The following is a 12874-nucleotide window of genomic DNA, read 5'->3' as shown; positions in this document are numbered from 1 at the left end:
GGGCGTGACTAATCCTCCCGCGTCAATGTGCACTGGTCCAATCAGAATGTCTCTTGTAGATTCTACATCCGCTACCATACAGGCACACGACAGACTGGGTAACGTGATATTGTTACTTTCCATGTGTTTTTAGTTCTTTTATTGTGCACTTTTTAGTGTTTAATGTAATTTCGGAGGCTGTAGGATATCCATAAAGACTCGTCCTTGCAGCAGTGGCAGACTTTGTGCATTAACTACAAGCGGAATAGTTTACGCCATATAAACAAGTGTCCACAGGATTCCAAAATACCGCAGCAGCAAGTTGGGATAACTAGACAGTATGTAACGTTATTTCACCTTATGAAATTACCTTGCTTTATGTAATTGCCATATTGCCATAGCAGAGTAGCAACATTTGATTTTATTAGACCTTACATTTGCTGAATGTGAAAAGGATTCAAGACGCTATTGAAGTTTGTGTTATATATCCTCTTTGTAGTTCTTGATCTGTCAATCATGCTGTTTAAACTGTCAAAAAAGAGTGCTGGACATTTGCATCTTATGATTCTTGTTATATGCCTTTACAATATTTTCTGATGACTCCTGGAAGCCATTTATTATGCACACATATTGTACAAAATACTTCAACAACAAAGAGGAGAATAGAGCTTTATTGCCAAGTTTATCAAAATCACAATACAACATGCAGCACTAATATCATACGTTAAACAGTGTATAAAAATAGTACAAAATGTTTGTCTTTTTTCATTATATTGCTCCAACAGCAAAGCCATGAATAGCGGAAGAGATGAGAACCTCCTGAGGATGACAAAGGACGACCTGCAGCGCTGGATCCAGGAAGAGGTGGACCGAAACCCTCATCTGATGCAGAGACGTGAACAGCTTACACAGGTGGAGGAGTGGGTGAAGCTGAAGGAGAGAGACTCAACCTACACCCGCCTTCTGTACAGCAATGCCTCCGAGTAAGTTGTGTTTTTCAGTGACTAATGCCAATATCTTAAAGTCTGGGTGACCCTTTGACTGTGTTTATATCAGATCCGTCCTTGAGTGCGAGTCGGTGATGAAGGGTCTTTATGGAATGCTGGGATTGGAGTACCAGGACGAGGACTCGGAAGAGGAAGGAGGAGGAGGAGGAGGAGGAGGAGGACCACAGGACGTCATTCACATCACAGATGATGATGAGGAGGATAGACAGGAAATTAGTGTCTGTAATGGAGATGATGATGATGATCTTGTTGTCATTGATCTGGGAGGTAAGAGACAAATATTGTAATGGAAAGTGCTTGAAATAATAATATTTTTAAATTATGGCATTGTAATTAAAAATCTAATACCATTTTGGGCTCATGACTTTGGTTATTCTTTTGCAGCCACCAAAGAAACCTTGGAACCAATGGTGAGGATGTTAACTTAAAAAAAAAATGGTGTTAGACATGCTGATATTATTTTGCGCTTATCATTTTTCATTGTCTTTTTTTCTGTTAATTTTGCTCTTTTCATTGTTTTTATTAATTTTTCAATGATTATTCCATTTTATGAATTACTTTTCTTTCTTTCAGCTTGAAAAGGTGACTATGGCCATTCAGAAGTCATCCAAACTTGTTCAGGACTTAGTCCAGATGGTGAACAAAACCTCCGCAAGCACTGCACCACCATCATCATCATCCGACATCACCAAAAGACCCTCATCAACCTCGACCCCCGAGAACAGGCGTTCTGAATCTGTCACACCAAAACTGGAAAGAACGGACAACTCGATTGCAATAGTTAAGACCGAATCTCTTTTGAAAGTACCTGAAATGTCCTCACTTCTCAGCAAATCAGAACAAATCAGATCAATTGCCGGGCATAATTCAGATTCTAGACCAATTAAGACTGAACCTGAAATGACAGCAACAACAGCTTGTGAAATGACAGCAACAACAGCTTGTGAAATGAACATTTCAAAACAACACGAAACCGCTCCTAGTCAAAACTATATGTCCATACAATTAATCAAGACAGAACCTCAATTGACACCAGTGACTCCTTCAGAAATGTCTTTGATTCCAAGCAAACAACCAGAAACTGTTATCAGTGCTAATTCTGGATCCATTGTAAAAATAAAATCTGAGCCTCAGTTGACAGTAGTACAGTCAGAAATGTCTTCGCCTCCTAGCGATTCAAAACGATTCAAAATGCATTCCAGTGATAATTCGAAATCCATTGCAGAAATTAAGACTGAACCTCAGCTGACAGCATTAACTCCTGAAAAACATTTGCTTGAAAGCGATTCAGAACAGTCCGAGTGTTTCAATTCAGATCGCAGTGGAACATTTAAAACTGAACTTAAATTATCAGCAATGACTTCTCCTGAAATCCCTTCACTTTCAGGTGATTCAAAACAATTGAAAGCTAGTGCCGGTCATAATTCAGCATCCATAGCATCAAATGAGTTTACTCCTCAAGTGACACCAGTGGCCCCTTTAGAAGTGGCTTCGCCTGTAAGCAGTACAGAACAAATGGACACTTTTGACAGTGATGATACAGCATTAATTGAAGAAAAACAGACTGAGCCTGAGTCGACCTCAGCGACTTCTGCTGAAGTGTCACCGTTGCCTTGCAATTCTGAAGAACCTGAAACTACTCCCATTGATGATACAGCTTCCTTTGAAATAAACCAGACTGAGCCTGAGTCGACCACAGAGATTTCTCCTGAAGTGCCATCGTTGCCGAGGAATTCAGAAGAACCTGAGAATATTGCCAGTTGTGATTCGGAATCCACAGACAAGATGGAAAAGCCAACAACAAGGAGCAAATTTGCCAAACTTTCTGTGCCCACGACAAGTCCATCAGCCAATCTGAGGTCAAAAAACTCTACGTCCCTCGCCAGCACTTCCAGCCTGCAAAACGAAACAAGTGCACCATCATCACCTGCAGATAGTTTTGAGGAACCGTCTGACACAGAGGACCCAGATTACCTGCCGCCTGCTAGTCCTATACCCAGTGATGATCCCCCTGAATCCCCCCCCAGGCCATCCCCCCCCAGGCCACCCCCCCCCAAGCCATCCCCCCCCAAGCCATCGACCAATAACACTAATACCTCCCGCAATGATGTTTCTGTGGAACCTTCCAAGGCTGCAAAAAGTACGCCTTTTTCTTTTATTCTTCTTCTTTTTTTTACAGTTTATACCTTGGTATATTAACTTAAGAATTGCATATTGTGTTACAGATGTACCTAGTCTGTTATGAATACTCTTACATTTTGATTTCTATCATCCATTTTAGTTAAAAATAATTTTAGTTGGGGTCAGTGAGTTTTATTTTATTTATTCAGCAAAGATGAAAAAAAAATTACATTATAACATGGTTAAAATGTTAAGAACATTGTGGGGTTGAATGTCCAGTAAAAAATAAGTGTGTATAAAATGATATGGTTTTCGTTACCGCTCCCATCCATCCATCCATCCAGTCAGTAACAGTATTTTTCTTCTGTCACTGTTCTTCTTAGGTTCCAAGCCGTCATCTAAAGATTTCTCTGTGATTTCTAACGCACATACAACTCCAGAGATAAAACTCAAGGTCAACTCGGAAGTTTTGGGGAAAAGGAAACCTGACTTGTGGTGTCAAGGAACAGTACGAGAAGTCCAAACAACAGGTAAGAATGATCTATTCTGTATCTTTCCAAAAAAAACAAGCATTTTTTCTTCTTCATTGTGGTTCATTTGTTATAAATGACATTCTCTGACCTGTCTCATCTTTTTTTTTCTTTTTTTTTATATTTTATTTTAGAGAAGTGCCTCAAATATAATGTGGAGTTTAAGCATGGTAAACAGATTCTGCTGTCTGCTCATCATGTGGCCCCTGCAACGCGTCCAGTGCTGAAGGATTTGTATGTTGGCTGTCGTGTTGTGGCAAGCTACAAAAATGATAAAGGAAAGATCTTGTTTAATGCTGGCGTGCTGGTTGAGCTTCCTGAGCGCAAGAATCGCATGAGGTGAATTTATGACTGCAGTGTAAATGTAGATCGTGTTTGTTTCTCAAACAAATACTGGATGCGAAAATTTTCTTTAGAGATATATCTCTAAAGTTTTACTAAATGTTTCTGTCAGGTTCTTGGTGTTTTATGATGATGGCCTGGCAGCGTATCTGGCACTGCCAGACTTTCATGTTGTCTGCAAACAAAGTAAGAGATTCTCTTTCACACTCCATTTCAGTCTTAGTTTGAATAAATCCCTTGAAAACGCTTGACTTCTAAAAGTGATTTTTTTTTTTAATCGTTTGTGTTTCTTTGCAGTGAAAAAGGTGTGGAGGGACATAGAGGATGAGACATGTCGGGCGCTAGTGAAGGAATATATGCGTGTCTTTCCCAACCCCATTGCTGTGGTGCTTCGCATAGGGCAAGACACCAAGGCGGTGCGAAATGGCGAGTTTGAGACCTGCACAGTGCTTCAGTTGGATGGCAGCCTGATCCAGGTCTGCTACAAGGTGAAACTGAGTCCATTGTGGTCTGCTAGTTTTATTCTGTGAGCCTGATTCTAACCTTTCAATTGAATCTTATAATTTAGTGCCTTTATACAAAGGTACATGAAAGTCAGTGGATACTTCCTGAGAATGTCACAGCATATTTCATATTCTAAACTCACTTGACAAGCCCCACTGACAGATTTAAGGACATTCTGATCTTGAATGCTGTATTTTGATGCTGATAAATGTGTCGTTGTTGTTATTTTTGCAGAACGACAAGCAAAAAGAGTGGATTTATAAAGGCTCAGACAAGTTGGAACACATTGTAAATATCAAGAAACGTCTTGGTAAAGACAAACCAGAACAAGCCGCTCCAGAGAGAACAGAAGAATCACCAGAACAACAGAAAACTCAACAACCTGATCAAACCGGTAGTTTTTTTGTGTTTGGTATTCATTCACTTTTCCTGTCTCTTGTATGAACATTTACAACTAGACCTGTGTCCGTATCCTGTAATATAGTATATTGCAATAATTATCGTGCATGGTAGTGTTATCTTGAGCACTTCAAAAAGCAGTGACTAACTCTGCATTTATTATAATCTGAATTCAATTTTCTTTCCCAACAACCCGTTCAATTTTACAATACAGTATGGGGTATAAATACACAGTCCGGTTTATGCTTTGGTCTGAACAAGAACGACAGACAGGCTGACTGAAAATACAGATCCACTGTCTGTCTGTAGGTGAAGCTTATGGAGAAGAGGAAAAACAGTGGTTACCCCTGTACACAAAGCAGCGCTGCTCAACTTTCTGTTTCTGACACTCATTTGTCTCAGAACGTTTGAACTATTTTCAAACAGCCATTCAGATTTTTGTATTCAATGTGGTGTTAATCAAATGACATCAAATACATAAATACTTAGACTTAATATTTTATTTTCAAACATTTGTTTACACATACATTTTAACATGCCAGCCCAGAAAAGATATCTACATATTGTTCTGATTCTTTATAGTTGTATTCTTTTGTGAAATTGGTTTACTTTATACATTTTTATTGTGTATTATTTTATTGTATTAGTATTTATTGTTTTAGTATTTATCTACAATTCTGTTTCTTGTTTAGCAGGAAATGCCGTGCCTCAGCACAACAAAACTTCCTCCTCGACAAAAGTGGCCTCACCGACAGTTACTTCAACGACTGTTAACTCAGCAACTGACATTCCTGCACGCGTGACCCGACAAACTGACACCACAGTGACCAAAACACCATCTATCTCCCCTCAAAATGTCATGTCGCCAGCTTTCCAGCCGAAGGTCGTCATCCAGAAGTTATCTAGGCTCTTGCCCATCTTACCAGCTGTCGGTGTGTCGAAGGGTAGTATGCGAACAGCAAAATCTGCTATGGCAATCAGTACCTCACATTTAAGGTGAGTAATGGGCTTGTACTAGTTAAATATGGGATGGTATGGAATACTAACCACCAACCACCTCACACTATATTCCAGAAGTGCAAAACGACACGCCCCTGATGAGGAAGAAGAGTATGTTTCTGAGGAAGAGGAGCATGTTTCAGAGCAAGACCAGTACAAGTCCATATACTTGTATCATCGCTGTTGTCCAGCATGTCTGGATGGGGTAAGGCCATCTCAGGTCGACATGCATCGTGGTCAAAATCCGCTCCTCATCCCATTGCTTTTTAAGTTTCGGCGAATGACTGCTCGGAGGCGCATCGATGGAAAGGTGGGTGGTGTTTGAGGAAGTTGATTCAGCTACATTGAATGTACGCTACCATTCAAAAGTTTGGGTCGGTAAGATTTTTTTAATGCTTTTGAAAGAAGTGTCTTATGCTGAGCAAGGCTGCATTTCTTTTAAATAAAAAAATATAGGAATATTGTGAAATATTATTACAATTCAAAATAAATGTTTTCTATCGTCAAATATTTTCAGCATCATTAGAACTAGAAAAGAATTTTCAGTATCATTACTCCAGTCTTCAGCGTCACATGATCCTTCAGAAATCATTCTACTTTGCTGACTTTCTGCTCAAGAAATATTTTTGATAATTATCAATGTTGAATTGTTGTGCTGCTTAATATTTTGTGAAAACCATGATAATTTTTCCAGGATTCTTTGATGAATAGAAAGTTCAAAAGAGCAGCGTTTATTTGAAATAGAAATGTTTTGTAACAAAAAATGTCTTTACTGTCACTTTTGATCAATTTAACTTCATCCTTGTAAAAAAAAGAAAAAAAAAGTATTCACTCCTTTAAAAATCATACTGACCCCAAACTTTTGAAAAGTGTTTCTCTGTATGGCAGCTGCACATTAATTTTATTATCGTAATGTCTGCTCTTCGCTCTCTTTAGGTGTTTTTCCACATTTTCTATCGTTCTCCTTGTGGGCGGAGCCTGTGTGACATGCAGGAAGTGCAAGAATACTTGATTGAAACACGTTGTGACTTCGTCTTCCTGGAAATGTTCTGTATGGACCCATTTGTGCTTGTGAATCGCGCCCGACCCCCTTCCACATCAACCGGCCAGCCTCGCCTCTACCTGCCGGACATCTCAGTGGGTAGGGAGGTGTTGCCGGTGCCCTGTATTAATGAAGTGGACAATACTCTTGCTCCTAATGTCACTTACACAAAAGACAGAATTCCAGCTCCAGGTGTTTCCGTCAATACAAGCTTGGACTTCTTGATCGGCTGTGACTGCACAGATGGCTGTCGGGACAGGTACTTGACTAAATAAATAGGTTTGAATTTTAAATTATGGATATCATTATTAAACACATTTTTATTTCTATGTGTGACAGGTCAAAATGCGCATGTCACCAGCTGACCATTGGGGCCACGTCCTTATGCAATGGCGGTCCAGTAGATGTTAGTGCTGGATACACACATAAGAGGTTGCCAACAAGCTTGCCAACAGGGTAAGAAACAACCTCTGACTGATTCTTGTTTGATTACAACGGAATTGCCTCACCAAAATCAGATGTATTGCATCATAGTTACAGTGTTAATTTTATTGAAAAAAAACATAATCATGATCTGCTCCAGATCAGTGCATAACTAGATACACTGTCATTCAAAAGTTTGTGGTCAGTAAGATTTTGTGTAAATGTTTTTGAATGAAGCTTCCTAGGCTCACCCAGATTGCATTTATTTGATCAAAAATTCAGCAAAACAGTACTATTGTGCAATATTATTACAATTTAAAGTAACGGTCTTCTATTTTAATAATATATTATAAAATGCAGTGTACTTTTTCCTGTGATGGCAAAGCTGAATTTTCAGCATAATTTCTCCAGTCTTCAGTGTCACATTATCCTTCTAAAAAAAAATCATTTGAATATGCTGATTTGCTGCTCAAGAAGTATTATGTTGAAAAGTTGTGCTGCCTAATATTTTTATGGATTTTTTTTCCAGGATTCTTTGATAAATAGAAAAAAACACACAAAAACAGCATTTATTTGAAATGGAAATCTTTTGTTATATTATAAATATTTTACTGACACTTTTGATCAAATTAATGCATTTTTGCTGAATAAAAAAAATAAAATCCTACCTCAGCTTTTGAATGGTAGCGTATCATTTTCTCACCTCAAAAATGACCAATGTTGGGTAAAGTTACTTTTAAAAGTAATGCATTACAATATTGCGTTACTCCCTAAAAAAAAAAAGAAATTCAATACGTTACGTAGTTACTTTTAATGGAAAGTTATGTTATTTTTGTGTTACTTTTTCTCATCTGGGCTAGACTTGCCTGTTTGATTTTTAATAATAAATAAACAAAATTTCTAATCTTTCACACCAAAAGTGAAATGAATAAGCCTTCTGCTGGATTGCAGAAGAATAGGTCGCAGTAGAAGTAAGTTCAACACTCTTATTTTAGCAATAAAAACAAAGAAATTAAACAAATGTGATGTTTATCTAAAGTCTTTTTTTTTTCTTAATAGTATGGTTTAATTGGATCATCAAAGGTCACATTGGATAGACACTAAATATATTAGTGTTAACATTTAATTATTGTAGGTTTGCGTAATATTCTGAGTTTGCATTTCACTGTTTTCATTCATTTTGAGGAATACTGAATCTGTTTTTGTACGAGTAAATGCCTGCTCACATTTAGTCTAGAACTACAATAACCATCATGTTCATACAGCACACAATTTGCATTGCATTTATTCCCAATTTCTCTTAACATGGGAACAGAGGTGTCAGTCAATACATGGGAAAACAACGTAACTTACATTGCTTATTTGAAAAAGTAAAAGGTAATGGGCTACTTTACTCATTACTTGAAAAAGTTGTCTGATTACGTAACTCCTGTTTATTATGTAATGCATGACAATCCAACACTGAATATGACATTACACTTATGTTTTCAAACACCCTCGCTCCTCTCTCACTCTCTTTCCATCTCTGTAGGGTGTACGAGTGTAACCCCCTGTGCCGCTGTGACCCGAGAATGTGCAGCAACAGGCTGGTTCAGCACGGTCTGCAGCTGCGGCTGGAGCTCTTCATGACACAGCACAAGGGATGGGGCATCCGCTGCAGAGATGATGTGGCCAAGGGCACATTCGTCTGCGTTTTCACTGGTAAGCAATCATGCATTTGAACCGAAAACCTTTTAGACCCAAACATTATTCCTTACCACCTCCTTCTATCACCTCATAGGTAAAATAGTGAACGAAGACAAAGTGAATGAAGATGACACTGTGTCCGGCAATGACTATTTGGCCAACCTTGACTTCATTGAGGGGGTGGAGAAACTGAAAGAGGGTTATGAGAGCGAGGCGTTCTGCTCAGACACAGAGGTTGAAAGCAACAAGAGGACCTTAACCATGAAAACAGGGCCGTTGCGGAAAAAAACTCTCTACCAAGAAGACTCTAGCAGTGGCGAAGGTGTGTTGAGTGTGTACATTTTCACCATATAACCAAGCAAATGTGTGTCGTTTTACTTGTGTGTGTAACTTGATTTTTTTTTTTCTCCTTTTTCATAGAAAGAGAAGAACCTATGGAGCTGGTCACAGAAGAAGAGGAAATGGAAGGTAAGATGCAGTGTGATGTGAGTGTTATTTATATACCGTTATTGTTTTTATTAATATTTTAAATTAGCCTTTATTTTTTTATAGGTTCAGTTTTCATTTAAATGTTTTGCTATTTTTTTTTACGATTTAGGTTTGATTTATAATTTAAGTATTTTAGTTACTTTTTAGTTGTATTTATTTCCAGTTATTCGTTTTAGTGCTTGAACTTATTTTAGTTAGTTATCTTATTTTTTCTAATTTTCATTTAGGTAAAATTTTTCATCTAATATTTTTTTTATTTCAGCTTTATTTCAATATATTGGTTTAGTTAATAATAATAATCCTAGTTAGATGGAGAGTAAATTGTGACTTTAATCATCCCATTTTGTATAATTTTCTGGTGATGGGGAAAGTAAATATTAGTAACTAATGAGAGAGTATGAAAGTTTAGGGCATACTATAGATGTACCTCATAAAATCTTTGTCATAAAGTGTTAAGACTGGCCCGTTGTTTCAAACTGTTTGATGTGAGTGTTGTTGACATGACCTTAAAACTTACATGTAATTTTTCATTTATGAATTCGACAAAAACCTTTTTCTCCAATTCAAGTTGCATTCAAGTTGTACATTTTATAAGTTCATGAATTCCCTTGGATTTTCCCCTATAATTTTATTATTACTTTATGTTCGACAACATTTAAATGCTCGTGTAGTTGCTTTAGCTTTATCTTTGATATAAAACAGACTAATCCTAAATCCAGTTTTGGAAATTTACAAATTGGGATGCAGCCATGAACAATAAGGTGTATAGGTTGAAATCTAGCAACTTTTTTTTGCATCATTCATGTTGCTCTATTATGTAGAAACTTGCCTGATGTTTTTCTTGGCCTGTCTTCTTTACCTGTTCAGTCTGTGAGTCCTTAGGCGCGACAATACTATCCCATAAGCCACATGAAGCATCTAAAGATGTTCAGAAGAAAGTGACCAAACAAATAAGAGAGGACGGTCAGTTTTTATTCTCTTGAAGAATAATTTTTCATAATTTTATGATTTTAGCATTTCATTGAATTTGCTGAGTCTATCATTTGTGTTTCTAGGTCAAGAGACCTCAGGTCCAAAGCGTTGCTTTGCCATAAAGTCCTGCCAGAGAAGAGTAAAACCATTAGAAACCACTGACACACAAAATGAGAAAACGAGGACAGCTCTGTCTGCCAACAACACCCGCAGACTGTTCAATGGCGAGGAGACCTGTTACATTATTGACGCGAGACAAGAGGGCAACCTCGGCCGCTACATCAATGTAAGCTAAACCTAAGCCTTTTGTGATTGTAAATGTGCCAACAATAATACGAATTTGTAAAAATGATGCACTTTTGGATTTTTGTTTTACCGTTAATCCTGCCTCTCTCAACAGCATAGCTGCAGTCCAAATTTGTTTGTCCAGAACGTCTTTGTGGACACTCACGACCTCCGGTTCCCATGGGTGGCGTTCTTTGCCAGCAAGTCAGTTCCTTGATTCATAACAGCTTGATTATCTATTGAATTGTGTTGATATACTTCAAAATGAGTGATGTTTACCCACGTTTTGATTGGGAACTCTGACTATGGATTTCAGTGTTTCCTAATTCAGGATCATAAATTAACTAAATTCTTAGGGGCCATTCACACAGAGTGTGTTTTTTCTGTTCAACTGCACAAATTTTCAATTTCAAAACATTTATTTTGATATCATTGCTTTTCTGTGTAACGCTAGACGGATGCATTTTTGCAGTTAAAAATGTGAGACGCAGGTCAGTGGAATGAAAAATAGGTGTGCTTCTTTTAACTTGAGCGGCAACAGTCAAACACATCCGTCTAGTGTATGCTTGCATGGAAAAGCAGTGCAGTGGAATGGTCCCTCAGGGCTGGTTCACACAGAACGGGCGGACTGCGGGTCCAATAGCCAAAACTGTTTCGACTCCATACGGTACCCTCTAATAGGCAGCTGCTTTCAAAACGGTCCCGTGCTTATTTGTTTTCACGCTCTGTAGTCTGAAGAACATCAAAGGTCTCTAATTAAAATGCGATTAGCAGCGTTGAGTACAGCGTTCGCGTGATTGACAGCTTCAGTCATTAAGAGTTCCTGTCATCTCTGGTTGCTTTCTGTATAAAATCTATTCGCAATTTGAAAACAAGCTTTATCTTTCAGTTTCAGAATTTCAGGAGAAACAACCGCATTTAAATGCAGAGTGAATCCTCTAAAATATTCCGATAATAAATGACAGTAATAGCTCATATTTGGCTATATGTTCTTTTAATTTATGGAGACCTCTAAGCGTCTGTATTGCCTATGGTGTGATTTATGCACATTTATTGAAAATAGCCTATGTGGGCAGATTGTTCACATGCTGCAGGCATACGTTTTGTTTTGTGTACATGATGGATGCACATTTTTAACTTTTTTTTCTTTTAATTATCATGTTGGGCTGTGTCTTTTTTCATAAATGCATCAACTCAGAATGCATAATTTTGGTCCACACACATATTCACACACACTCACATAATTGCTTGTTACATGAGAAAATAAATAATTTTTGTGTGATTAGATTTAATGCAGGTTCGGGTCGCAGTCTTTATTTAATATGGGCCGGGTACAGAATTAAATTAGTGCTGCTGTCGGATAATGGGTCGGCTCATCTGATAAGTACTTCGAGTTTACCAAAACAGGACCCGTGAAGGACTCTGTCAGGGGCCATTCATACAGTGTATTTTTGCAGTTAAAAACACAAGACGCATGGAAGTGGAACTTAAAAAAACGCAAGGTCTCAAGATACGTTGCATAATGTTTACATAAAAAAACAATGGAAACGTAGCACAGTGGAGTGGAATTCTGTGCGAGACTGCAAAAGGCGCAAGACTTGAGCATTCTGTGTGAACAGTCCTTTAGCCATATTTGAATTGCCTTGTAGACAGAATCTTAATGTGTTTGTATGCGGTTTTTCCTGTCTTCTGTGTTTACCAGGCGCATCAAGGCAGGTACGGAGTTGACGTGGGATTATAACTATGAGGTCGGCAGTGTGGAGGGGAAGGTTCTGCTCTGCTGCTGTGGCTCACTGCGCTGCACTGGGAGACTGCTCTGATCTGCCACTTTTATCATAAAACACTAAATCTGTCATTGTGTTGTTGACTTTCATCAACATGTCTGAAACGTAGGCGTGTCACTGTCCTGGAAGAACATTCCATAAATGTGACCCACTGAATATGAAAAGTGTAATACAATGTTTTTATTCTTTTTAACCTCTACAAAAAATGTGAATAGTTATGTATTTGTGTGTAAATAAAATTTGCAAGTATCAAAAACTACTTTAATTGTAAGATTTGTCTTGTATGTTGTTTTTTCAGTCAAATATGCAAGT

The 12874-nt window shown here is 38.0% G+C and overlaps 1 protein-coding gene across 2 annotated transcripts; it reads left to right on the top strand.

Moving 5' to 3' along the window:
- Positions 1 to 61: 61 nt before the first annotated feature.
- setdb1a (SET domain bifurcated histone lysine methyltransferase 1a) lies at positions 62 to 12821 on the top strand. 2 transcript variants are annotated; one of them, XM_082185260.1, is made up of 21 exons: positions 62 to 317; positions 765 to 962; positions 1036 to 1253; positions 1371 to 1396; positions 1560 to 3126; positions 3491 to 3637; positions 3772 to 3976; positions 4092 to 4165; positions 4277 to 4467; positions 4718 to 4877; positions 5578 to 5878; positions 5957 to 6191; positions 6818 to 7182; positions 7263 to 7379; positions 8878 to 9047; positions 9127 to 9354; positions 9453 to 9500; positions 10389 to 10484; positions 10577 to 10779; positions 10894 to 10982; positions 12481 to 12821. In XM_082185260.1, the coding sequence occupies exons 2-21, from the start codon at positions 772 to 774 to the stop codon at positions 12596 to 12598; spliced, it is 4749 nt and encodes a 1582-aa protein (XP_082041386.1). In that variant the 5' UTR covers positions 62 to 317; positions 765 to 771; the 3' UTR covers positions 12599 to 12821. The 2 variants fall into 2 exon arrangements, with proteins under 2 accessions (XP_082041386.1, XP_082041385.1); XM_082185259.1 differs by having other exon boundaries at positions 5575 to 5878.
- Positions 12822 to 12874: the final 53 nt, after the last annotated feature.

Source organism: Leuciscus leuciscus, assembly GCF_965113295.1.
Source record: "Leuciscus leuciscus genome assembly, chromosome: 12".
Taxonomy (NCBI): Eukaryota; Metazoa; Chordata; class Actinopteri; order Cypriniformes; family Leuciscidae; genus Leuciscus; species Leuciscus leuciscus.
Note: the sequence above shows the minus strand (reverse complement) of the source record. Positions and strands in the feature narration are given on the sequence as shown.

What these genes read in the sequence shown, in the direction of transcription:
- setdb1a (XM_082185259.1), top strand. Translation starts at nt 772, where the DNA reads ATGAATAGCGGAAGAGATGAGAACCTCCTGAGGATGACAAAGGACGAC. An exon ending in TGATCCAGGTCTGCTACAAG is followed by an intron (nt 4,468 to 4,717) that starts GTGAAACTGAGT and finishes TTATTTTTGCAG; the next exon opens with AACGACAAGCAAAAAGAGTG. An exon ending in ACAGATGGCTGTCGGGACAG is followed by an intron (nt 7,183 to 7,262) that starts GTACTTGACTAA and finishes TATGTGTGACAG; the next exon opens with GTCAAAATGCGCATGTCACC.